This window comes from Apteryx rowi, unplaced genomic scaffold, assembly GCF_003343035.1.
Source record: "Apteryx rowi isolate R43461 unplaced genomic scaffold, aptRow1 scaffold_83, whole genome shotgun sequence".
Classification (NCBI taxonomy): Eukaryota; Metazoa; Chordata; class Aves; order Apterygiformes; family Apterygidae; genus Apteryx; species Apteryx rowi.
The window spans coordinates 2,887,602-2,915,477 of record NW_020451127.1 but is presented as its reverse complement, the minus strand read 5'-3'; the positions used below and the strand labels follow the sequence as shown (position 1 = coordinate 2,915,477).

At 38.0% G+C, this 27,876-nt stretch overlaps 1 protein-coding gene across 4 annotated transcripts; it reads right to left on the bottom strand.

Moving 5' to 3' along the window:
• Positions 1 to 35: 35 nt before the first annotated feature.
• On the bottom strand, positions 36 to 27,220 carry LOC112977436 (meiosis-specific coiled-coil domain-containing protein MEIOC-like). 4 transcript variants are annotated; one of them, XM_026089808.1, is made up of 9 exons: positions 22,965 to 23,121; positions 22,075 to 22,241; positions 16,479 to 16,580; positions 12,723 to 14,529; positions 9,429 to 9,563; positions 9,134 to 9,314; positions 6,603 to 7,204; positions 1,390 to 1,707; positions 36 to 365 (listed from the first exon to the last, which is right to left on the bottom strand). In XM_026089808.1, exons 2-7 carry the CDS (start codon positions 22,218 to 22,220, stop codon positions 6,948 to 6,950), a joined length of 2,628 nt encoding a protein of 875 aa, XP_025945593.1. In that variant the 5' UTR covers positions 22,221 to 22,241; positions 22,965 to 23,121; the 3' UTR covers positions 36 to 365; positions 1,390 to 1,707; positions 6,603 to 6,947. The 4 variants fall into 4 exon arrangements, with proteins under 4 accessions (XP_025945593.1, XP_025945591.1, XP_025945589.1 ...); XM_026089806.1 differs by lacking the exon at positions 22,965 to 23,121 and adding an exon at positions 27,198 to 27,220 and having other exon boundaries at positions 36 to 1,707; XM_026089804.1 differs by having other exon boundaries at positions 36 to 1,707.
• Positions 27,221 to 27,876: the final 656 nt, after the last annotated feature.

The window sequence follows — 27,876 nt, the reverse complement described above, 5'->3', positions numbered from 1 at the left end:
GTAACTATTTATTAGGGACATACATACAACACAATTGATTATTTAAATAAAAGGAATCGATCGCATACATAAAAAAATACTAAAAAAATCACACTGGCCATGATTTATTACAGAATTCTCACACATCTGAGACCTCCATACGCGTGACGCAAACCTCGCAATCTCCCGACCGCTGTAACAGAAACCGCGCGCGAGTGTACACAGCTCGCCTGAAGCCGCTTTGCACGAGTGAACGTAATCGAGCCTCAGCCACAAGGCATCCCGGTGTTCCACATAAAACGACGAACGGAGGAAAGGAAAAGCACAGGGAACCCACGAGTTCAGGTGGACCAGCTTGCTGTAATAACATATATCCCCAAAGAGATCTGTGAAGTATAATTTTAAGAACGTTATGCAGGAGGTAGAAGGAAGATTTTTGCAGCGTTAATTCAATATCCACAGTTGTTTGACGGAAATACTTAAATAAGCCAAACTGACTGATTAAAATCTTGTATAATCAACAATTGACTTTTTTTTTTTTTCTTTTTAAGCTAAATTATACTTTCACATATTCCTGTTGGGTGTACTAAATGGATCAACTCACAAAACCCTCCTTCGGTAATATTTCAGCAGCGGTGTAAAATTTGCTTTAAGTAAATGAGTTTGACCAACAAACATGTAAAAGATATACTTCAGACACCAAATATTATATTAAAATATAGACACTATTAATCTTTGTATATCTGTCATAAAAAATAAAAGGAAACTTATTTTTCCCATATATATTGGAAATAGCCTAATTCTGTGAAAAAACTATGCTCATTAAGTTATTACTGTGCATAAACAAGTTTTAAACTGGTTGTATTTTATACAGTAAAAAATGTAAAGCAACCTTTGCCTAGCAATGATTTGTTTTTTTTTAATTTGACTCTGGTCTAACTAGCTTTTACACACTATATGCAAATAATTTCCTTTTTTAAAGCTTATTTGGCAAACAAGCAGCAAAGAGGATTTATAGCTCCAGTTCCTCAATATTTTAGTAAGTTGCTCATAATCCCATGTATTTTCAACCTCTAACAGCACAGACTACGTACATCAAATGCATCTTATTTTTGCACCTTTGATTACAGTATTGCTAATGAAGAAAAATAATGACCCTTCATATTATATAACTGATAGAACTGATAGGAAAAATGTGGGTTTTTTTAAACAAATTATAAAGCAATCTATAACAAAAAATAAATTCATAGATGCCTAATTTTTATATAATATTCTACACAACAAAAAAGTGCTGGTGATTGAGACAGGTAAACCGCAGAGGAAATGAATCAAGGTCTTTGCATGGTTAAGGCTGTATTTCTATCCACGCAAATCAGGATAAAACAAGGTGCAAAATTCTCAGAAACCCACAGATTTAATTCGGCCAAAGCTTTTGCAGTAGGTATATTCCTCAGCTTCGAAAGAAAGCAAAATAATCCTTCTAATTCCAAGTTGTCGGCGTAGGGAGAAACCTTATAAAAAAAGGTCGGGAACACATCCTTCTGGAGTTTCTTTATATCAACTGTTCAAGGTGAACTACTAAGCTCATATTTACAAAGAGCCTACATAACTTGAGATGTCATGCCAGTAAAGCAACAGAGCCAGTTGAAGTCAAAACCTGTTAAAGCTACTGGCTTCAATGGAAGCAGGATCACACCTAGCTCATCAGTAGCCTAATTGCAAATGCACCTATTTAAAAAGAAAAAAAAAAAAGAAAAGAAAAAAGTATATTTGAACATTAACTCCTCTCATACATTCCCTATTCTTTTTCAATATAATATACAATCTTGAAGATTTAAAAAAATAATCCTGAACTCAAGACTTTCCACCTTAATGACTCTATTTAAATATATCTATATCTATATCTACATAATACTGTAGATATAAAATAGAATTAAAAATTTAATTTTACAACTAAGGTCACATACACTGCCAAAAGAACCAAAGATACAAAGAACCAAAAACCCACCCCAGACCCCTACTGCTTTGGGTTGCTCCAACATGCAGCGCTTTGACATCACAGCTCCTGAACAGAGAATAAAATCAGCTTTCAGAGCAGATAAGGAAATAACTTTTTTAAAAATACATATAGGCTTAAGGTTTGTTTGTTGCATAATCTTTACAGCAATTAAACAAAAATCCAACATCCAACAGAATCAGAGCTATAAACTAATATAAATTTGTATCTGAGAATACCATGCTGAGCAAAGCTGAATGCTATCATTTTAGGAAGAACAAATCTCAAGAAAACAAACAAAAAACCCCCCAAACAAACAGTTCAATGAAACTTTTATGCTAGATGTTCCTTGTCATTTGGGACCTTTGTTATTTCTATGAATTATACTGCATTTAGAAAAGATGGTTTGAACCCTATTTCTTTCTCGTTGCTGACAGACACAGTAGTGGAGAGGCAAGAGTTGGTGAACCTGCTCTAAGAGGAGGACCACATCCAGCTGTTCCCAAACCATATCCTAGCCACCTCAGGCTGGTACGTAGTTGAGAGCACCAATTGCTTCCATGATTACACCATTTAAGGGTGGAAGAACAGCTACCAGAGCACGACTGGCACAAGTCAACTCTACCATGAGTCTCAGCGGTTGAACACTGGCRGCCTCTATGACCAGCCGAGGTGGAAAAAGGGAAGCGCAGCTGAAGGAAAGACAGAGAAAGGCTTGGACCCTCAGGCTCACACTGATTACTGGAGCCATGGCTGTTAAGAGGAGCGATCCTATCCACAGCAAGTAGGGGTTCTTATGGCTCCTCTTTCCTTCTTTATTTCTGCAAGCAGAATGGGAGAAAACCTGGAGAGCAGATCAAAGATAATCTCAGGAAGCTGCGCTCATGGTCTCCACAGGAAAAGCACACAGGACTAAAGCTAGGAAGTCTTCTACAAAATTCTGGAATATCTTCACACTTCTCTGAAGAGAGGACATTCCTAGGCAGAGACACCTATTTTTTTAATTTCAACTACACCAAGAGTAATTCGTATTTGTCTGCTTGATTCTCAATTACCCCTAGCCGTCAGCAATAAACCTGGCCTTCCTTTTTTTCCCTTCTTTGTCAGGTCTCATCCCAGTTTGTAAGAAAGCGATGGGGGTGCGGGGTTGGGGGGGGGGGGAGAACGGGGACATTCGAGTGTCCCATGCCTCAAAGAGCAGAAGAACACACATGCCAACTCGCACCATTTAACATGGATGGCAAGAAATAAACACAGCACACGGCCTGGTAAGGCAGTAAAGGCCAAAATACCAGCAAGTACCTCCAAAAGCCTCCCACTCGTATACTCTCCATCCTCTACAACGCACTTACTTCATCAAAGAGAAAAGGTACTGAAAGTAGTAAGAAGAGACTTATTACGAACACTAGAGCATCAGTTCCCAAGCTGTGAGGCAAATCATTTCCAAATGATACATATCCAGGTACCCAGAAAAGATTAATAGCAATGGCAAACACCAACGGCAAAGAAGAGCATCCAGTTTAGGGGAAAAAACAGCAGCCATTTGGGAGCTCACAGAATCTTAGAGACTCGCCTGTTCTTGAAAAGGCTCAGCGACACAAGCATCAGAAAGCTAGACAACCTCTCCGCAAGCTGTTCTAACAGCAGTCACGACAAACTAATACCAGTTCATCAGTTTTGGTTTACACAAATACCACCAGAGTAACTTAACAGTTATAGGGACCCTGTAAATACAGAAGAAAAGCAGAGATACTGAACCCATCGGGAGACCAAAAAAAAGGTTCTTACTCTGAAGCAGCCCCTCTCCTGAGAAACGATCGGGTGAAGTCACCAGAAGTCTCCAGTTATCTACACATATTTTTTTAAATCTATGATATACTGGATTACCAGTTTGGGATTTTGAAGCATTTAAGATTCACTCATATCTATCAAAACACGCAATCTTGATTTGAAAAGGGACTCTTAAGCATCCTGTTCTCTTAAAATGGAGCAATCTAGTATCACTGCTGCCACTACCAGCTACAACTCTGCTAACTCCTTCACCTCACACAAAAACTCAAACTGCATAAACCAAACCAGAAGAGATGAATCTCAGCAAAGCTACTCTGAAACAAACAAACAAACAAAAAAAAAATCAGCAAAATTTTACTTCATTGCTCCACAAACAGAAAAACTCAGAAATCAAGCTCCAAAGCAAAACCACCTCTCTAGCTTAAGTGTAACGTGGTGCCTCAACTCTGCTTCCACTGAAGTCAATGAACTGGGAATAGAATTAATCCCTTAAAAACAGAAGCATTACGCTTAACCAGGCCAACAACTCAATGCAATACTCACAGAACTTGTACCTCGTTGCCAAATTAAACGCTAGTCAGCTAAAAAATATTTTGCGCCTGTAAGAGTGCAACTGCGACACTGGCTGCGAATCGGTTATTTTACAAAATACAGTATTATTTCTCCTGAACTATAAAAGGCTACGTAACAAAGCAACAGAACCTCAGCACTCTGAAAGGGCTTTTGCTTTTATAGGTCTAACGCTGTCCACAAGCAATGGATTTAAAGACAACGGGCATAACGTTTTTGTATGAAGACCCCGGGGGGGGTCAGCAATACTCAAATGCAGCCAAACTGTAACCTTTTTTAAATGCGTTTTTAAGACTGCAATTGAAAGCATACAGTTATTTACTGGTTTTGAAAAATAAGACTGTTAAAGGCACGTTAACTCCAGTGTGAGCCAATTAAGACCACACTCCTTCGCAATAATAATTAACACRCAAACGATACGGTAAGGACCTGCCGGGCCCGATACGTTCACCACTACAAAACGATCCCGCAGGACTACAATTATTCTGTAAACAGAAATGCAAATCAAGACTCAGGTTCTGATTTCCCGTCAACATAGTAATCATAATTCAAAAACAAAATTAGCCATGAACTCAAATACTGTAGACTCCGTTTTTCTTTTTAAAACCATGGAGTATAATTAGTTTCACAAAAGCAAATTTAACCTTCTGAAATTAATTTGTGCAAATGAACTGCACATGCACACATACACTCGCACAGCACTAAAATAATTCTTCAGTACTCACTTCTTTAGGCTATGGCTGAAAACATTTAAGTTGAATTCACTTTTCTTTAGGAAAAAGAAAGGATCTTACTATACTAAGATTCTGATTTCTATCAACTCCCATTTTTAAACTTTATTCCGTGGATTAAAATGAGGCGCCTGTAACTTTTGTCTACGAAGTTATGCGGTTACTGCCTCGTTGCAGTTAACGATGGTACTATTGAGAATACGTTTGTTCTAGACACGTTATCAGATCCAAAACGACAGACCTCTTCTTGGAACGTTTTGCAAGTACGTATATACGGAAACAATTACATATTTATCCACAAAATGTCGAATTCAACATCAAACATTATGAAGCACAGCTAAATCTTCATTTTTGTCTTTCGAACTTTCCTCACATCCCAACTGAATTTGCTTTTAAAATAAGAACTGCCCTCTGAAGCCATTCATTAATATACTGATACCTAAGAACCTTAGTTGGTTATTAGTACRTGTTAAGAGATAATCTAACATTAAGACACAGTTGTCAAAGCATTAAAATATGTGTAAGTACTCTACGAACAAAACTGGAATTACTCATTCTTTTCTAATTCTCACCCCAAACATTCACACTGATGCATAATACTTCTGATTGTCTAAGCCACAGAATGGAGACTAGTTAACAGCAATTAAAYATATGAAATCCTCGCATGCTAAAACAAATCAGTTAAACAGCTTTGGTAACCTAGTATATAGTTAGCTTTGTGTAAATATTTTGCAAACATCCCTTCCCCCAAAAAATCCCTATATACCATGTGTATATTTATATAATAATATACATATTTCCTGAGTAAATCGTTAAATCTGATTTTTTGGAAGGTTTGGCAAAAGATCAACTGTATATTACTAAAAGAGAATTTTAAATAAACATTCAATAAACACATTAAAATAAATATGGAATGTTTTCAAAAATTATAGTACCATGAACTTATATTAATAACCATAACTTTTTTTAATTAAGTGCATACTAAGTTATATAGTTACTGCTTTTTAACCCACTGAGGAATCACTAAATCTAATTTCTAATCCTGAGTGACAATTTTATATCACCTGCTAATGTGTACTCCAACATAGTACTTACTGAAAAGCTACAAACTCCTTAAATTAGTTCTTTTTCACGTAAAACATTTTGTTACACGGATTACGCTATAGGAAATCTTGGTTTACATTGCTTTAGCTGGAAACTGAGTTGGCAGCACAACTGCTGAAGCGTTTCACGCAACCAACAATTAAACACTGATTATTCTTGCCAAACTGTAAGCAATTACCTGAACGATCCGACTCCCTGTCACAAAACCAGTACAGAAGTGTGAATGAGTCTGTACGGAGTGACAGGATGCAAACTATTTAGTGATCACTTTGGCACTTAAAAGAACTATAGAATGGTGCAAAAAAACAACAACAAAAAAAACCCAACCAAACAAAAAAACCCTGAACAATTATGAAATACCTTACAAATGGATTTAAGTGCGATAAATTGTATAATTAACAAAGAAAGGAGAATTAAGTTCTGCCACTCACTGGTTTCTCAGGTCATGGCTTCAGTCACAGCTGATACATAGCTTTGGATAAGCAGACAAGGAAATGCTCAGCTATTGTTTAATTCCTCTTATTAATAAAATTCTTATGTAGCAGACATTGCAATACCAGCAATATTAAAATTGCATTAACACTATTACAAGACGTGTCTCTCAACACCAGAATCACAGTAATAAAATTGCAGCACTGATCAGTTATGTTAACTTTTTGCTTTTTGATAACCTATCAGAAACATTTTCCATAGCACTATGCAAGCCACTTTCCCCTTCCCTCCTTCCTCAGCCTTCTGCCTCCCTTTTATTATTACTACTACTACTTTTTTTGCTATTATTCCAGAATCCTCATTGATTCCTCAGATTTTTCTTTTTTGCTTCCTTTGTTTTCATGCTCCATGTTGCTTTTTTCTTGTGTGCTTGTGTTTGCAGGGCAAAGCTCTTGCAATGCCCTTTCAACTTCTTCTTGATTTTCTGGACTGCTTAAGGAGGTTTTTGGTAAAGTCATCTGTAACGCACACCATAAAGCGGTACGAGCCTTGCGCGTGGAAGCGGCCAACTCCCTAATGGCAGCTGCCAGAGCCAGAACATCTACAACAACAAAAAAAAAACATGTTACAGGTAAAACTAATACACGAGCCTGATAATATTAATGCATTAAAAACGTTTTGAATTCATTCAAAGCTCATCACTCATATGCAAAATTTGCTCAAAAAACAGTTTTTCCTTTTCAGTGGCTCTGACACGCATCCGGCCTCCCAGCAGGAAAAGACTCGCTACTGATGTTTAGATACATATTCGCCGACAGTGGAACTCAAAGAAACAAATATTTCACTGTGGAAAACACTCAGAGCTTTTCCGTATGTGATTTAGATTGTGCTTAGACATCCAAAAGCAGCATAGCTCTTCTTCAGAGACATAACCCCACCGGAAAGGTCACCATTACCCATAAAAGACTAACTGCAATACTTCTAATTATAGGTACCATATCGGATGGTTCACATAATGATTCCAAGTATCTTCATTGCAAAGTGAAGATGAGTTCATCAAAACCATGGCTTGTGGGACATTTCTTTTGTTAAGATGATGACTACCTACTTCTTGACCTATAGTTGAGCTAATTAGGGTTAATTGGAGAAGTTTATTTGGCTACAGGACTATTACTTTTAAGTATATAACATCATTAAAAAGGTGCTTGTCACCTAACTTGCGAAAGCAAAATATTTTGACTCTTTTTACAATTTATCTTTCCCCTCTTGCAAGGGGAGCGATCCTATTACGTTGCTTCAAGTCAAAAGAACTACACACTGTTGGCTTCATTGCAGCAACAGGGAGGCAATAAAGGACATAGCTCAATAAGGATCCAAAAGAGGAAAGGGGAAGAAAAAAAATTTGTGTTCCTCTCTGGAAATCTCTCTCTGAGAAATAAGTCTAGTCTGAAGAAAAAGAGTATGTTCTTAACTTTCAAAACCCAAATTCCTAAACGTATCAGCTGTACAATCATTATAGTGAATAGCAGCTACCACTTACCCTGCGCTAGTGGAACAAAATGCAGTTTGTCTTAGTTTTGCTTTATTGATGAATTAGTAATAGATGAAAATACATGGAACATTAAGCTGCTATGAATTAAGCAGATTTTTTTTGCCATTTAATACATAACTTTGAGAAGTTACTTAATTTGGTCCAACTTGTTGGACAAAAGTTTTGTCCAAAGTTTTGTCCAACTTTGAAAAGAAATAAACATGCAAAACAATGATTTCTTCAGCTTTATATCACATGGCTCTTTTCTAAGATTATTTTCCAATAATTATTTATAATAATATAATGAGCGACAATTTGTTAACTTTCTGGCAATTAAAATGCTTTCAAAGTCATAATTAAAAAGCAGATTTAGGGTCGATCTTTGAAACTCATCTTTTACAGTTGTGCTAGGTAAGAATAAACATATGTTACACGAACAGCACACAAGAAAAGGCTCTTCAGAAGCCTATACTTGTGCTGCACATCATTCTTGCTATATGTCAACATGAGATGGGAATCACAAAACACTATTTCTGACTTTTTTTTTTTTTAATTTAGATAAGGTAGACAGGCAGCACAGATCAACTCAGCAGCAAGCATATTTTTCACTTTATTATAAAGAGAAGTGAAAGACTGGCCAAATATCATTAACAAAGAAACTAAATTTGTTTAAAAATGAGTATATTTTGACTTAAAAGAGAATTACTTATGGTTATATATTAAAAAAAAAAAGTGATTTTAGGTTTACTTTTTAGTCAAGAGAAGAAAGTTTCTAAGTGTTTAAACCAGTCAGAGAGAAACAGAAAAGAAAAATTAGGTGAGAGAAGATCTTTTTAACTCTTAAAAAGTCTGACTCCTATTTTAACTATTTTAGATTTACAACCTTTTTTGCTGATGTTACAGTAAATAAAACTGGAATTTGCTGCACATTTCAAATCGCGTATTTTCACAATTGATATTTGAAAAAGTTTTAGAACCACAGGAATAGAAATCATTTACCTTTTTCATTATTATAGCGTGGTGCTCCTTGTCTCTGTGGATTAGCAGCATTAACAATCTCATCCTTGCGCCTCGCTTGTGTTACATGAATGGCTTCCAAATGATGTTCCAAAGTAGCGGATATGTTACCGTGCACCGGGGTGCCCCGAAGCCTTTCCATTTTTCCTATTAAGGTGAGTACCTGCCGGACACATCGAAAACACCAAAATCACTCGGTATTTATAATTCTCCATAAAAAAACACAATATTTCACCTGGTATTATGACTCACGAGACAATACTTCAAGAAAGCTTACTCTGGCTTGTTCGCGTAACTGGTCCACAATCAAACGATCAACTCGTGACGGGTTAGCCGGAAGTCGGGACACAGGAGTGTTATTTGAGCTAGATACACGCTTTCCTGGAAAGTTTCTTGCAAGGTCAGCTTCAGTCTGAAGAGGAAATAGATAGCTATTTTAAATATGAGTAATCAGTACTATATTACAATGTACAGTTTTGAGGGGTTTCGAGTTTTCAAATATATTAGAGGTGTGCTTGCTAGCTTTTCTTCTGATTGCATTTACAAAAAGAGTCCCCAAATATCTGTATCCAGATGTACAGCCAGCTGTTGTAAGAACATGAATACGTCTCTCATTTAGTTGTACCTCAAAGTAAAACGTTCAAAAGCAACATTTAGAACCAAAGTGTACAACTATATATTTAAATATACAGACCAAGCAGCAGTTCAAGGTAAAGTTAAGAGCACATTCATACTACGACATTCATACTATTCATATTCATATTTGAAATTTGTGCTGAAGACTTTATTTTTGCTTTACACAGATCCATATTACTTAGTCTCTGCTCTCACCTAACATGAATTGTAGGAGCTGAATGAGCTCAATTGCTTTCAACTCAAAAACCTGGAAGGTATTTGGAAAAAAAAAAAAGGATGGAGCAAGGGTCATGAATTTACATAAAGATACCACATCTTTAAGAATCACAACTAAAAAACACTTCTTTATTTCAGTGCTATTCTATATGCACACTTAATACAATTAGTAGAAATTCTTTAATGGAGAGATCCCTGGGGGAGTAAAATTTGGAAAAGAAAACACAGAAGCTCACTGTTTGCTACTGAGAACTCCAGAGCAGCAGGAACGAAGAGGTTTGAGAGCTCAGATGGCTGACGGATTAGACAGGCTAAAATTAAACACAGGTCGGTCCCACTGCAGGGAGATTCTCTCTACACTCAAGAAATTCATGCAGAGTGCGACTCTCAAAAGGGCAAGAATCTCAAGGCAAGAGGAATATGTATTTTAGCTGTAGGAATGTGAGCCATGCTATGGCAGTTGGCCTCGGGGACTGAGAAGTGGATACTCAAAACTCTCTACAGATGCAGTCTTGTAACTACACAATTCAAGGACTGAAAACATCTGCAGCTTGAGTGGATCACTAGGATAAAGTCTGGTCAGGCAGCATGGACCAGAATACTGATCACATCATTCTGACTAAGAACATCATAGAACAAGGATCAAAAAAAGCTTTCTTTAATGATGAATACGTATGAAATGTATATTATGAGCTGAGGACTTTGATCTTTCCATATGACTTAATTTCCCCAAATCCTGCAAAAGCAGGTCTGGAAGAGCCTTCTTTGTCATTACAGAAAGCAGAAGAGTTCCTGAAATCACTATTGTCTTAGACACACTGGAGCAAAAACCATCATCACCCTTTCTCACCATACAGAGAATTCTTGGTAGAAGACTGGACAGTATCAGCAATACATTTAAAGGGGATCCTGGATACAAACAAACGTAGAACTTGAGACCTGTTATTTCCTGTTGATATTTGAAGTTAAAAATCAGTCTTGGGACACCCTCGCTTTTGAAAGAAAAAGACGTTGTTCTGATCTCCCACTTGTAATCATTCTATATGAAGCAGAAGGCACAACGTGCAGAACTGTTGGGGAGTTTGGAAGAGAAGGTGACAAAACTGATGGTGGGATGCAGCAGACCCAGAGACCGCTGCCCGGCATGAAGAGGTTATGGTGGGGGGAAATGTGAGGACAAGGTGATATTCACCCACAAGTGTTAAAGGAACTCAAGGATGAAGTCAGTGAACTGTAGCATATGACCTCCTGCTTAACACCAAGCTGGTCCCAAAGGAGCGGAGGGTGGCAAAGATGAGTAATTTTTAAATACAGTCCCAGATGGAGAACAACAGAACTACAGAACATCAGCTCTGGCATTTGTATTGGGCAAACAAGTAGAAACTATAGCAAACAAAGATTAAATAGATAAGATATTGGCAAATAAAAAAGCATTTTTAATATAGAAATTGCACTTCACAAATTATTAGTATTGTCTAAAGGCATCGACAAGCAGACARGAGAGGCAGTTTTTATATTCTATTTAGATCTCCAAAAGGCTGTTAACAAGGTCTCCGAGTAAAGGGTCGATGCTGGAAAGAAAAAGGTGCTCTCCAGAGATACAGTTTGGTCAGACACCTGCCTCCTTCTCCACTGACGAGGAGGCTTCTCCAACATGGAAGAAGCAGACAGGCATTCAGACAACGTAAAATAGGACCGTGAATCATCAAGAAAACATCCTAGCTTCAAAGATCTGATCCGAAGTTCAGAGGTTTGACTGTTTCTGGGGACGTATCTCCTGCCCCTTTTGAGCTTTAATTCTCAAGTGGTAACATGCTTGTTAGTAGCATGATCTCCTCGTGGACAACAGTTCTTAACGAGAGGGGCTGAGGCAGGAAAGTGACTGTAATGAGAAGGGTATAAACTGCAGCTTCCTCTGAAAAGTCACATCCACTCAAGACACTGTTACTGTTTTTCTCTACAGCCTCAAACAGGATTATTTTCTTCCAGCACTAAACCAAAAATTTAGTAAGACAAAAACAAAAGGAATAAGGGAAAGACACTAGAAGATTGGTGACAGTTAAAAAAAGGGGGGGGGTTGTTTTGTTTTTTTAAATGACTGTGGGGGAAATGCAGGGTTTCAGATAACCTCAGTTAAAGATATAGTTGGGCATAAGGGGGCTGGGAGAAGGAAAGAGATGCAGAACACTTAGAGCACGAAGGTGCATTTTACACCAGTACTTGAAGAACCACCTGGGCTCGTGAAGGCCTTGCTGTATCCTCATGCAAGACTGACAGCTCTCAAATCATAGCAAAAGCCTACTGAATTGATGAACAACTAGCTAATGATTTTGTATTGACCACAGAAATACAAAAACAGTGTCCAAGCTGAAGACAATTCAGTGCTTTGGTCGGTGACGCTCTTATCATATTTGTTGTAGCAAACATTCACATCAAATTTCGGTTAATAGAAAGAAACGCCCTATCCCACTGGAAAGAGACATTAGAAACTGAACCCCAAAGTCACATGCATGATTTAAAAGCAGTCGTACCAAACAGCGCAAATGTTATATTCCAAGCAGATGTTGCACACGGTGTTTTAAATATCTGAAACCAATTTAATGCAGCAATAGGATTTTCTCCTTCTCAAAAAGGAGTGACAGGCCAGAATACCTAATGTCTATAACTGCTTCTTGCAATCACCACCTTAGATGGAAAATTATCATCAGTTATGTTTTACCTTCTTTCTCTCTTTCTCCAAAGCTCTCCACTGCTCATAACACTCCTCCAGTCGTGTATGAAGCTCATTGGCAGGTCCACTGCGATTTCTTGGAGGTCTATACTTGTTGAATGGTGTTGGAAAGGCAAAGTATGGTGCAGTTATTTCCCCACAAAACAGATCATTGATGAAAGGGTTCAAGTGGTTAAAATCGTCATAATGAAAAAGGTCAACCAAGTCTGAGAATGGGAATGGTGAAGGAGGAAAATTGAAATTATTTGCTGATGAAAATAGATGGTGATTAAATGGAGGAAAGTTGGGATTTTGCTTAAAATCAGACATTAATGGGAAAGAAGGAAGAAAAGAAGGACTGATGAAATCTGACATGCTACCACCATTCTGTTCTTGCTTTTTTCGGAACATATTGAATGGCTGGCGATTTTGGGTTGTGTACCCAAAATGAGGAATCCAGTTCCTTCTGCCTCTTCTATCATCTTTATTACTGTTCTCCTGGGTTTGCTTTTTTTGAAATCTGTGGTACTTTTCAGAGTCTTCACTTACAGAATTCTGCCGTGTCAACCAGTCAGATGAAAAATTAATGGGAAATTCAYGGTACTGCCCCTCCTTACTAGTCAAGGAATCATGTTGGGAGCGTCCAGTGGGTTTCAGTTGTTTATGATTTTCTGAGATGAAATTAGAAACTGCCAAATTATTAGAAACACCATTTGATACTTGTAACCTTCCATCTTTCCTTGAAGAGAGGACAGGTGAGATCTGTGAGTAATAAGAGGACTGTGTTATAGACTGATGGGTGGGAGAGCCACCAGACATGGTTGAAACCCCTGAAGACGACTGCGGGCTTGTTACCATTTGTTTTCGATAAGTGATATCTGACACAGCTGTGGGACTTGCAGTCTTCCCATCCAGCCACGAATGCCCATGGTATAATGAATAACTCCCATTCTGCACAATGTTTTTTACAGATAAATCATATTCCGAAATTTTACGAGAGCATTCTTTAGGATTAATATGGATCGTACATTCATTATTATTAAAAGCATCCCCCAAAGTAAAGGTATTATGACCATTTTGCACATGGGTTTCCTGTGGCTTTCTGTTTGCTCCTCCAGAAAAATGATTTTCTTTAGGTGGTTGATTGAAAAAATATAGAGATGGATGAACGGATGACTGTGATTTATGAGTAGCTGTAAAGTTTTCATATCTTTTAGAAAACAAGTGGTTGTCCTGGGATACTTTATCCCAAGGGTCATCAACAGGCTGGTTAGACAGCTCAGGGGAGTACTTTGTTTGTTCTTGTGCATCATTTTTCATAATTTTGCCTCTTGACCTTTCAGCTTTCCAATACTCTTTCTGAAAGTTAGTGCCTTCTTTAATTCTGTTTTGAGAAGAAAAGGTGCTAAAATTGGAACTGATTTTTTCATAGTCTCTGTTTAACCTCATATGGTCATAATTGCACACATGCTGATTATAGTCCACATTCTGAAACGAAAACCCTTCTTGCTGAATTACAGTATTATTTGGGAAAGAGGAATTTTCAGGGTAACTGTTCTTCAGGATATTATCAGGCTGAGTGCAAGAGTCAGAGGGAGAAAGCCAAGACTCTATGAGATGAAGATCTTCAAATCCTCTGTGTAACATCTCCACATCGTGCGACTTCTGCAAATGTTCTTGATAGTAGCTCTGCGTGCCAATCAGGTTTGAAAAGTCCTTACTTTCAACAGAGTGCTTAGATGAAAGCCCTGAGAATTCACCACTGTTTCCAAGATCGGGTGCCCACATCGGTGGAAATAATCTTGAAAGAGAATTCCTGTAAAAAAATTAAACAAACTTTCAGGAATCACTGAACACATTTCTTACGCTAAAACAGTTCACATTTCAAAGTTATTTCCCCCACACACTAAATGTTTAAATCCCTGTTACGTCTTTGGCTTATCATATACAGCTTTGTTACAAAATTTAAGGTGAAAAAAATGCTGCTACAGTGAGTAAAAGCTATATGAAATCTGACTGCCAATGCTGTTCTCTAATATTAATCACTTTGTCTACCACAATTTTAGGCTCCCTCTCATACTTTCGTGTGCCAAAGTGTTACAATACTACAGCCTCTTACTTCTAGTTGTCATTTATGAAATACATTTATTGGCGCAATGTCAGAAGAATAAAACAAAGATGTGAACTTATGCCACACACTTAACCCAAAATTTCAGTGTATCCTTTAAAAAAAAAAAAATCAGCCATATGCTACTATTATAAAAGTAGTGCCAGGCTCTGTAACGCTTACTACCTCTTGCTACTTGTTGGGAAAAATGCAACAAAAACGTGGAAGTTTTTTTCCCATCACTTGCAAAGCACGTATCATGAGATTTGATTTCCAACAGTATTTGTAAGCTACCAGATAATTATATTATTCCTGTGATCACCCTAACACTCACCTGCATGTCTAACGGGTTTCAGATGAGAAAAATGAGAACTGAAAAAGAACAATATTCTAATATATCACTATCACTCCATTCTACTTTAATTATTTTGATATTATAGGTTTAACAAAAATCATCAAAATCCCTGCAATTTGATTGAACTTCAAGAGCCTGGTTTTTTTCATATGAAGGGGGAATAACTAAACATCCTTGTGAAGTTTTCCTTTCCATACATCTCAGGGCAAGTTGAATGAAATTCAAGCAAGAGGATATTAACTTTACCATCCAGTATCACAGATCCCTGAAATCCATAAGAGAGCATAATTTTGCAGACACTTATTCCTTACATTTTATATCTTCCAATTCAAAACAAGCAAACCAAAACTTTTTGTATTAAAAGACAAATAATTCTTCCAAATTTCCTATACAAACTCTGTTTTCAGTTCCAAATCATAGACTTGCTTGATGCTATGGGTATTACACTTCTCAAAAAGGCACCAAAATTCAAGATAATATAATAGCAGTATATGCCAATATAAAGACACTGTCACATTACCTTCCCCTAAAACAAAACAAAAAAAGTGAAGTGACATGTACATTTTTCACTAAAATTTAATCATTTTCTCATTAAAAAAAAAACAACAGAATTTCTGCTATGTTCATATTGCTAGAAAGTAAGGCGCATGGTTCCCCCTATCAAATTTCAATAATGTTGCATAAACTGAAATTAGGAAGGCAAGAAAACAAGCCAATTAATTTTATACCATGCAAAGAACGTTAAGCTACCTGACCCTTGCCCTGATCGGATTTAGAGGCTAAAAAGGTAGGAGACACAGACATGTTAACTAATATTAATMGTTTGATTTGGATAATACTCATGTTTTATTTTCGTAACCTATAAGCTATTATACAAAACTGTTGTGAGCCAACAGCTTGCTACCCAAAGTGATAATAGCTACAGTGATCAAATAATATCAGCTCCAGGACTGTTTATAATATTTATATTCAAGACTGCAGAGTTTATTTGTATTCATTAATTATTTTAAGTTCAACTGTATTCATAGTTAACTCTCCATTGTTTATTTTAAAAGGAGGGGTTTTTTTTTCCCCAAATGCTGTAGACTGATGGAAGACTATAAAAAATTGTGTTTCTAACAGTTTATTTCAATTGCTAGTAAAAAAAAAAAAAAAGTTACCATTTTAAGGGAATTTAAATGATAAAAATAAGTCCTTTGTCACTCAATTCCAAGAAATCATGCAAAATGCATGTCATACATTGGTAACAAAACGATGTAATAAAAAAAGATAGGTAACATAAGAACTTTCGGAATAAACTTACCAATCTGTAACTGGTTCCGGTTTGTTTGGCTCCTCTAAAATGCTTGTCACCAGCCCAAACATATCGGGACCATTACCAGAATACGAAAGATTTATCTGTGCCCTGAAAAAATAAAACACCTAGATAAATAAGAGCTTACAAAACAGGCAGGAGTAATATAACATGAATTTAGCTTTAATTTATTATAGTAGTAAAATGTTCTGCATTTAACGTATTCGCACTACACAAACTGAAAACTCTTTGTGCATTTGTGAGTTCTATAGCTAAAACAGGTAGAAGAACAGTTTTCCTTTATCATTTCCTATTTTCCCACCTTCTTGCTTCACTGGAGATGTCTCTAGCATTCTGTGAAGAGATGGGAGCAACAAAAGATTCTTCTCTCTTTCCAATAAACTTTCTTTGAACTATTAATATTACACAGATACGACATTTTTATCTTTTCTGTCTCCGTATAAAGGTAAATATGATAAGTCTTCTCTAAACCTTGAAGATTCTAATTTATTCAGTTTTGATACTGAAGATTATTTTAATCTTAAAAATATTATCTTACTTAAATATACTTAAAAGACATTAATTGAATCATTTTTCAACCCTCTTTTCTGAAAGCAGTTGTTCAAGACAGCATTAAATATTCTGGATAAACTCTAAAGGTGTTCAACCATCACTTTTCTTACACAATCCCAACTTTTGTCTTTTATTTCAGTTTCAAAATGAGATCTTTATAGAGCTGTTTACAATGAAATGTAGAACTGTGAACTGGTATCGGATAATTAGACCTCTTCTGTATCTTTCTCAGACAGAACTCTTGGTTTTTATGAACAAGGCCTATTTATTTTGGTTTTGGTGTGCAACCAACTGGAGATCATAGGTGGAAGCTGCATATAGAAGAAGATTATCAGTAAGTAAGGGAAAGTAATCAGAGACCACTGGCAAAGTGGTATGGAAACAAAAAAACCCAAACTGTTGACCATTTTAGAACTGTGCACAGGACAGTAGCAGGAAGCTGGATGCACTGCAGAATTAAACATTCCTAGGAAAGACCGAGTACAGGCTAGCATTAAGTCTAAAGTTGCCCAGACTTCAGAGATGTGGCAGAAGTGAGATGAGACTTTCATACTGGATGCGCACAGAAGCGCTACAACACAGTTCAAGGCAAGAGAATCTGCACCTTCGTGAATCCTTTTTTCTTAAATCAGTCAGTTGTTCAAACGCTGAACTAGAAACACCCCCTTGTGTCTCATGCAAGTACTTCTCACTACCAGCAATCTGAAAATTCTTGGTACTGTAACATGTCAAAGAACCATCTAAAAATCCTGACCCATCCTGATCCATACTTCCCATGAACCTCACTGACACATACATGAAAGAAGGCAATTAAGTTCATGTCTTCTGGCTTCAAAATAAAATATCTTCTACCAAAAGTCGGATAATTCATGTTAAAGTCACAATCTCAGTCTTAAAGGCATTCAATTTTCTCAAGACCATGGCAAGCTGCTATTATCCTTTCTAATTTCGTATCGGAAAATACTTGCTGTAAAATCTCTTGATTTTGCAACATCAAGGGGTCAAATCTTTGTCTCTCAGCGTTGTAAGACATCCTACTTTCTAAAAAGGCACAGCAACATGAAAAGAATCCATGAAAATAAACAGTACATGGGAAAGGCCAGAATCACAGAATGGTTGAGGTTGGAAGGGACCTCAGGAGATCATCTAGTCCAACCCCCCTACTCAAGCAGGGTCACCTAGAGCACGTTGTACAGGATTGTGTCCAGATGTTTTTTGATTATCTCCAGAGAAAGAGACTCCACAACCTCTCTGGGCAACCTGTGCCAGWGCTCTGTCACCCTCACAGTGAAGAAGTTTTTCCTCATGTTCAGACAGAGCTTCCTGTGCCTCAGTTTGCGTCCATTGCTTCTCATCCTGAAAAGAGTCTGGCCCCAGCCTCTCGACACCTTCCCTTCAGATACTTGTACACGTTGATAAGATCCCTCTCAGCCTTCTCTTCTCTAGGCTGAACAGGCCCAGCTCTCTCAGCCTTTCCTCATAAAAGAGATGCTCCATCCAGTCCCTTAATCATCTTAGTGGCCCTTTGCTGGACTCGCTCCAGTAGCTCCATGTCTCTCCTGTACTGGGGAGCCCAGAACTGGACGCAGCACTCCAGGTGTGGCCTCACCAGGGCTGAGGAGAGGGGCAGGATCACCTCCCTTGACCTGCTGGCAACACTCTTCCTGATGCACCCCAGGATCCCATTGGCCTTCTTGGCCACAAGGACACATGGCTGGCTCACAGGGGAGCAAATAAATAGATAAATAAATAAAATTGCTTGTAACTATACCAAACAGAGTATGAACATCCAACCTGACACTGAGTTCGTGGTAGTGAGCAAGCCTGTCCCTGAAGACAGAGGAAGAGCAAGAAAGAGGACACAAGAACTAAGAACTACAGCTCCTCAGCAAAACTTCCAAGGGACTGACAGGGGGAGTAGGCTGTAGAAGATGAGCAGAAGAGCAACAAATAGTAGTAGTACCTTTTGGCACATCCTTGTGCTGTTCTGGCTGTTGTGAATAACTCCAGAATTGAAACTTGGGACACATCCATAGTCTTTAAAGACAGAAGTTAAGTGGAACTGTCACCTTTTTCAGGAGATACTACATTTGAGAATATGCCTGATTTCTTCAAAGCTGCAAATAACTTCATCCAACCTAGGGCTGAATAAGGATGCATTTCCAAAGGGACAACCCTCAAGGGAAGCTTGTGGCACAAGAATACTGGTCTAACAAAAGGCCAATGCACAGAAAAAGGCACTGAGGGTCCTTGAATTTATTGTGTGAAATAATTTCAGCGGTGAAATAGATGAGAATTAAAAGGACAAAAGCACAAGCAAAGTTACACTGCAAAGAAATATCCAGTGATGGACTAGTCACTCTCACCAAGCCGTTTAGAGAAACTAAAATGATACGGGTGTACTACACTTAACACAGTTAGGCACCAAGCACTCTAAAATATTACAAGAAAAAAAACAGCAACTTCAAGGAATTCTGCATATCTACATTCTCAGCATGAGTGTACACGTGGGTTATCACTAACAGACAAGTAACATTTATTTGTTTAGGTCTTTGAATTGCTTTTTTTCAGCTACCTTGTGTTTGCTGTCTTACAACAATTTAGAGTCTGCTTTTAAGAAGAGATTGTATATTTTATTAGCAGCCTGCCACTCTGAGATTAAGCTTAGCACTTACGGCTTCTAATAAAGATATATGATCTTTTATTCAAAATAAACATCCCTGCACTTACAGCTACTAATAAGGATATATGATCTTTTACTCAAAACAAAATTCAAAATAAACATCTCTGCAACACTCTTCCTGATGAAGACTAGCAAAAACCCCAGCATTTAGCTTCTTCGCAATGCATGCATCTTTCTTAACTGTCCCCTTTCAACTCTTGTGAACCAGCGGACTCCCCTTTCTTGGCACCTCAAACTTCCTCTTTCTTATTAGGTAACTGATTAAAAAATAAAAATAAAAAGAGATTGATATTAGAAATGCTAATAAAGTCGTCATAAGTATCAAGTGTCAAAAACTACTGTGCCAATCAGCATCAACCAACCCCCCAGAACAAGGCAATATTATACTGCCAGGACTTGACGTTAAGTTAGAAAAAAAGAGAGCAGGATGCCTAACACTAAATTATTGTTTATGCATTTCTAAAGCTGGAAGAGTTTTAACATTATTTCAGTTACTGTACACAAACCATTAAATAACCAATATAAGAGAGAGAACACCCACCCATATAAAAGAGAAAGCAGCAAATTCTGAAGAGTATGAAAGTGACCCCAAGGAGAGAAACGAATAGATAACACACCGAGTCAAATTAGTCTAGTGGCAAGCAGCTGCAGCAAGAATTTCTTAAATCTAACCGAGCGGATCACAAAACCAGTCAGGAGAACTGCTATACCTAGATCACGCCTAAGCTCCGTTTAGTCCACGCTTCCACGTTTGGTACCAGTCAGCGGCAAAAGTCTGGAGAGCAGGACAGAGCGATCCTTCTCCTAGAATATCCTTCGGCTTGGCAGTCAACAGGCTGGAAGTTTTCTGAGCCGTACAATATTCCAAACCTTTGTGTTTATGTAGTCAATGAACCAACCCTTAATGAATTTGCCTAGTTCCCTTTTGTTATCCCTGCGCTTCTTGGACAGTGAAGTAACAAAACATATTTATGGATTGTGTGAAAAAGAGTCCTTTTAGTTTAAGCTGCTACCTGATTTTTTCAACCCTTATTTTTATATTGCGAAATAATCATTTCCTGTTCCTCATAGTCATCACATCACTCATGATTTTATAGAAGTCTCTTTTCAAAGCTGAAGAGTCATTTTATTTATTCTCTCCTAACACGGAAGCTTTCAAACCTTTATCCAGCTTTCTTGCCCTCCTCTAACACAGTAGAATTATTAAAGGTATAATTAAGATTGGATGATCAGAAATCACAGATGTTTGCAATAGTCAAGACTTGGTCAGAGTAGATTTCTCCAGTGTAATAAAAATGTTTCTGGTTTTGTCTTTAATTTATTTTTTGATAAACCTCAAGACCTTATTTGCCCTTCTGTCAAATACTAAGCACTGAGGTGAACTTTTCAAAGATCTATCATGGAGGACCCCACAAGACGACCAAGGGAAGGCTGAAGAGAGAAAGTAACCTGGGTGTTAATGTTGGGAATCCAGGTAAAATCAAGACTGGAAAGTCCATTACGATTTAAAGAGAAAAGCCAAAGTGATCCTTCTCTCTTTAGGGAGCATTCCAAGGTTGCCTGTTTTAATTATAGGGAAAATACAGTTTTTAATCTCAGAAATGAGTGCTGATCTTTTCCACCAAAAAGTTTATTGGACTACATAAATCACTTATTGAACTAGCTATTTTTAGGTGACAAACAAGTTCACTTATGTATTTGTAATGCATGATTCAAATAACAAAGACCCTTTGCATTCTTCAAGCTTCTGAAAATATGAAGCTTTTTGAATATAAAAATCATACTTGAAGGCATTATGTCAAGGGCAGGATATTATAGAAAGCTGATGCATTTTCAAGAGTAGCTGTATACATATTTATGCTGTCAGTGGCAAAGGGCTACCCACTCACATCTGTCCTGTGTCTAACACACTCTGTATTATTGATGTTCCAGGAAAAAATCATCAAGCAGGATCAAAATGATCTATAGTACCAAGGGACAGGAGGTAGGGAAAAAGAGGGGTCTTTTTAAAGCAGTTTTCAATTACATATGACAGGTTCCCATTTCATTCCCTAAAAATAGTATTTTTTTAAATCAATTTTTAAAATGTATATATGTATATAAAAAATGTTTATATACATGCATTTAATTTTATACAAAATATATAAATATAAACCCACACAGACCTCCTACCATTTTTCACAAGCTCTATAAGAAATATTATACAGTGAAGATAATTTATAGAGTTTCTAGCAAAGTAGTTATCCCATAACTTCTTCCTAAAGAGACCTGGAATCCCACTTGTGCTGCCCAGTAACAATTTCAGTTTTCTAGAATATCACCATAAGATTATACCAAGAAGGTTCATACCTTTTTTTTGTGCAGTCTTGAAAAGAAGTTTTTGCGCTGATATCATCTCCACATGCAGCCCAGTCACTATATAGACGTGAAGATTCTAGTGAAGGTGGCGTATTAGTAATTGTTCCTAATAACGGGGAGAATAATTGAGTGTCCATTTTCTGTTTCTTGCTATTTACCTACATTGAAAAGAGAAGGAAAAAATTTTAAATGTTCGATTTTATATAAACGAGCAGCAAAGACAACATCAAAGTACGACCTTCCTTTTATATCTTGATCTAAATGATTTCTCAGGAAAATTAAACGTATACCAGTTAAGCAGGCATTACACAATGATACAATCTAAAATTTGCTCTTTTCTTTGGCCTAAGAAATTTATGTATCTGCTTAAAAATATATATATATATAAAATATATATATATWTTTTTTTTTCTATAAAATTACAGGAATTCTCTACAGATTTCACAGTGTGGGTGTTTGTGTCTCAAATCCACAAGCTCAGACTCTTCCAGCCTATATTACTGAAAATGCACGTGCCACGGGCATACACATCTTTTCTGAGAAAACAAAGAGCAGAGCAATTATCCCTGCTGTACCCCTGAACATACAAAATATTCCTGCAAAGAGCTCCACGTAAGTAGGGAAGAACATTCGTTTGAGAATTCCATGGAGCAAAATTCACTTAAGAGAAGTAAACTCTCTTCTCACTTTAAGCTTTGGTTCAGGAAATCTATTACAGTTAGATGATTGACAATCACCATTCAAAGAACAGGCAATCAGAGGCCTAAGTAACAACGAAGGACTGCACCTAAATCGGTATCTGAACTAGGAGCTGCCTAAACAGAAGCTGTGATTTATAAAGGTTTAGGTAGAATCAGAGAGCAATTTAGGCTGGAAGGAACCTCTTTGATGCTCTGGGGTCATCCAGTCTAATTCCCTGCTCAGAGCAGATCCAATCAGATCAGGTTACTCAGGCTTTTGCCCAGTTGAATTTTSAGTATCTTCAAGGATGGAGATCTCACCACCTTCTATCYGGGCAACTTGTTCTAATAGCTGACCGCTGTCCTATTCAAAATATATATACATGACACACACACACAGATGGAGATGTAGAAAATTACTGATATCAAGATGCAACTTGTGTCCATGCTTGTTGTCAAAGGCTGTCCYGCCCCACTCCCCACATACGAGCATCTCCTGGCGCTGCCAGGTCCTGTGCTTGTCCCCTTGCTGGGGAAGGCCAACTGGCAAGCAGCGTCCCTGGAGAAAACTGCTGGCACCAATGCTATTTAGTGGCTTTGYTCATGACCTAGATGATRGGACAGAGAGCACTGTCAGYRAGTTTGTGGGCAGYCCCAGTTGGGAGGGAGCAGTTGACACTCTGGAGGGCAGGGCTGCTGTTCAGAGGGACCTCAACAGGCTGGAGAAATGGTCTGGCAGGAACCTCATGAAGTTCAACGGAAGTAAAGATGGAGTCTTGCACGTGGTGTGGGATAACCCCATACCACAGGACAGCCTAGGAGCGACTGGCTAGAAAGCAGCTCTGCAGGAAAGGATTGCGAGTCCTGGTGGACAAGCTGGACACCAGTCAGCAGTGTGGCCTTGCGGCAAAGCAAGGCCACCCAAACGTTGGGCTGCTTTAGCAAGGGTAACCAGTGGGGCAAGGGCAGTGAACAAAGGCATTAACCAGCACTGGMCCCAGCAGTTATCCCCAAGGGATGCTGCTAGCAACTGGCTGCCAGCTGGGCTTTCTACCGCTGACCACAACCCAGTTAGCTTGACGGTCCAGCCAGTTTCCCACCCACCTCATCTTCCACGTCTCTGCAATGTGGCTACAAAGAGAAGAGCCAGTGTCAAAGCCAATTCATATAAAGCAGTCCTGCAAGTACACCACTCAAGCCTTGGTTCTTAGACCATGCACAAACCCTAAACAGAGCATCTTAATAGTTACTTCAAACTATTTTCAATAGCTTCTGGAGCGCAAAGGTCTAAGCGATCGATCAACATGAAAAAAAAAATGGAGTTGTTTGATGAGGTGCTTCTATTTTAGTGGCAAAAGGCCAGAATTTCAAAAAAAACAAGTTTGGACTCCACAGAATGTCACATGACTTGGGGTAAAAGACAGAATGAATATTGGAATACACTTATGTCAATATATATTCAAATTCAAAAGAACATTTAGTAAGAATTTTGGTTGTACATCTACCTCTACAGAATATCACACTGGGGGAGTGGAAGAAGTTTGTACACCATCCATTTTGAACCAGAACAACAGCAGGTAAAAAGAACAGCTCTCCAGGCTCCACTGATAGCATCAACCAGATCATCATTTCGTGTAACAGGCATTCATACAACTAGCAACATGTAGACAGCTAAGTTTAGATGCCTTAAATCTGCTAACTGAATCTCACCCAAGTGGTGCAAGACACAAAAATACAGAAACATCATAATCACTACAGGAAATTCTGATGATAAAACCATTCTGTGCTTTGCTGAAAACATTCACTCATAACCACTCCTGAAATATAAAGATGTCTATTAAGTGAAGGCAAAATTACAAACTTATATGACCCACAAACTAAGCCAGACTTTTACCAAGGTTCTTGCAGAGATCTGAACTACAACACACTACCAAAAACGCTTGAAAACCCAGCCTCCTCAGATCAGCTGGTACGACAAAGTATTTGACTGATATGTTTATAGCATAAACATACAYAGTCACTAAGGGCTAACGCAGCCCAAACCATGTTTTCCGCTTCTTCCTATGCCGTGCACCACTGGGTCGTGCATCTCGATTATCTAGCAAACCCCTTCTAGTAATCCGATTTGTCCCTCTTTCCAGGACCTCAATTACAGACAAGAGAAGGGCACAGCGCTAGGACGTTAAGAAACGGCAATTTTCAGAGCTGCTTCTGGATGCATATACAGTCTGGCAGCAGGAAGAGTTCTGAACACACCACCAAAAAAAGTACAGCTAGCTTAATGCAAGACCCTAACGTTCAGAAGCTTTGCTGAAATCCTGCTACCTGGCTGCTGGGGATGGAAATCCAGAGCTTTAAGACTATGACAATTAAAAACAAACAAACAAACAACTTTTGTTACACGAAGGATCAAAGTATATACTGCTTATTGTAAATGCAGCTGGAATAGGTACAAAAAGTGAGACTCCACTTTTTAGCTAGCTAAAAAATACTTTCATCAGGTCAACCAAGCTTTGGACTGAAAAAGCCAAACAATTTGCTAAACCCTTTTTGAATAACTGCAGAGAGACCTTAACCATGTACTTATTAAAATCCTGAAAAGGCTTAAAAACAGAACATGACRGGAACAAATAGTGCTACCATGAAGACTGGGCCATCATACTTAAGAACATTAAACTGATCTACCAAACTCTCCTTTTATTGTTTGATATAAAAACTACATTGTCACTAGAAACCATATTGATATGGCCTAAAGTTTAGCTAATTCTGTGAGACTGGTACTCGCTATTGGAGAAATACCTCTGAAGCCTAGAACAAGCCAATAGAAAATAGAGGTTTTAGGAGAAATGCTCAGTGTCTGAATGTAGCCTTATGCATCAAGCCCACCGAGAGCCACTGACAGGCTTTTCAAAAGTTATTTGTACCTAAATAGCATAAAAGAACAAAAATTTGATATTGGTCACTCCACTATCTCATGCCCCATCCTTTTAAAAAGAGAAAATGCTATGTTAACCTGAACTTTTCTCTCTCCCTATGACCCTTTTCTCAAAGGTAGAACAATAAAGCCTTGCTTACTACAAATCTTAGGCCTGAATTTGGTTTAGTGAAAGCTGTCATAGATCCAAAAGATCTCTCTTCCTCATTCTTGGGCTGAAAAAGAAGTAAAGTGGTATGACCTGGCAAAGGGTGCTCCTACCTTGACCTGGACAGAACAAATCTTTGACACTGTAGGGTACTTTAACAAAAATAAAAATAACTTACACTGAGGGTTTAATCAGTTTCTATAAACTTGCCTTACACATCCAAACAAATTCCTACCAAATAACATAAACTAAGGTGGTATAACCACAGAAAGGCTGGACACATACTCTGTAACATTCTGTAAGGGCACGCTGTCTATATGTGTATCAGTAGACAAAAAGAAAGAACGCCTCCTCGCCCGGAGGCTAAAAGGCTCACGGTGCTCGCGTGATACAGCTGAACTTTTACCCCTTCAGATCAGGAGGGCAGTATCCAAACTACCTACTCCAAACGTCTCCTCGCTTGTGCTAACTCTTGAACCACGCGCAGGAATTGTTTGGGAAAGCCTTTGCTGACCAAGGCCAAAATTGTATTAACAATTTAGCAACACTGACAATCACGTGCCTGCGCCTCGGTCTTGTTTAGTCTGCTGGAAATCAACATATAAATTATGCTCCATGGCTAAAGTATAAAATACTTCTGCAGAGCTTAAAAACAGGAGCTGTAACTAATGGATTATCTTTTATTTTCAGAGCCATTAGTCACTGCTGATGTGAGTTGTGCAGGACAATGTGACTAAAGCTCAGGAGAGGAGGTACTTCATGTACCCTAGATACAGCCTCATCAGTCAGCACTTCCAAAACAGTGGAGACTCATTCTAGCTAGTTAAAAAAAAAAAAAAGAAAGTTCAAAATAACTGAGAAACTCTCATCTGTGCTTTAAATATGAACTAACAGCAAGTTACAGTAAAAAAGAAAGAGATAAAACATTATTCTGTCTCTTACAGTAGTACTTTTGTTTCAAAATTCTTCACTGAATCTCAGATAGAGCGATAACCTAAATAACTGGCTTTACGGAGAAAGGACAGCCTGCAGAGGAACAGACTTGTTTCAGTCAGAACTCCAACTTTAAACGAATGAATGAAATGCTATCTCCAACAAAATCAAATGACAACTCCCACAGTCTTCGGCAGAGCTCTTACTTCACTCTCCCCACCCGGCAAATCACGGATAGCCAGTATTCTCACTAAATTACCTCTCAAAACAGCAACAAAAAAAAACCTTATTACATCTCAAAACCTAGACACATCGCCTTAGTGGATTTTTTTTTTTCAAAGCATAACAGGATACAGCTTCTGTTCGTTCTTGTAAAATGGAAATGCGAATGTGCTAAATTCTCTCCCTGCAAACATACCTGACCATATATATATATATATATATATATATATATATATATATTTTTTGGAGACATCTACCACTGTTATTAAGTCACATCGTATCTTCAAATGCACACAGAGGAGCTTTTAACTTCCTGCAGAAGTTCTTCATAACTGAGGAGTGAACATAAACACAAGCATTTATCAAAAAACATTCACCGCTTCCAAAAGCCTCACACTGCTCATCACATTCAGAAGCTCTTCTAAAGTTTATTCGGGAATAAACAAACCAACAGAACTTTGTCAGCGTAACAGCAACTATGCAATTATAAATATATATGAAATTAAACAGTATCAAAGTTATTAGACATCGATATTATTAGGGTATCTGTGACACGAGTCCTGTGCCCCACTGCACACTGCCATTCCTAACCCCAAGCTGGCTCACTTTTTGCTACCTGGCCTCTTTGCGCTTCCGTCTCCTTCACGCTGCTTCCTAAAGATTTGCTGTTACTATCTGCGTGGTCTCACTGCTGCAGCAGCGAGAGCAAAGGACCTCAAGGGAGGCTGTTGTTCCAATATTTTTCTTCCTGCTGTCGTCTCATTCCACAATAAAGTGCCCAGCTAGCACAGCTGCCACGCATGCAGTCAGACGAGATGTGCAGATCTCTATAAAGGACTCGATAAAGAGTAATTTGTACTGAGAACAGAAGATCC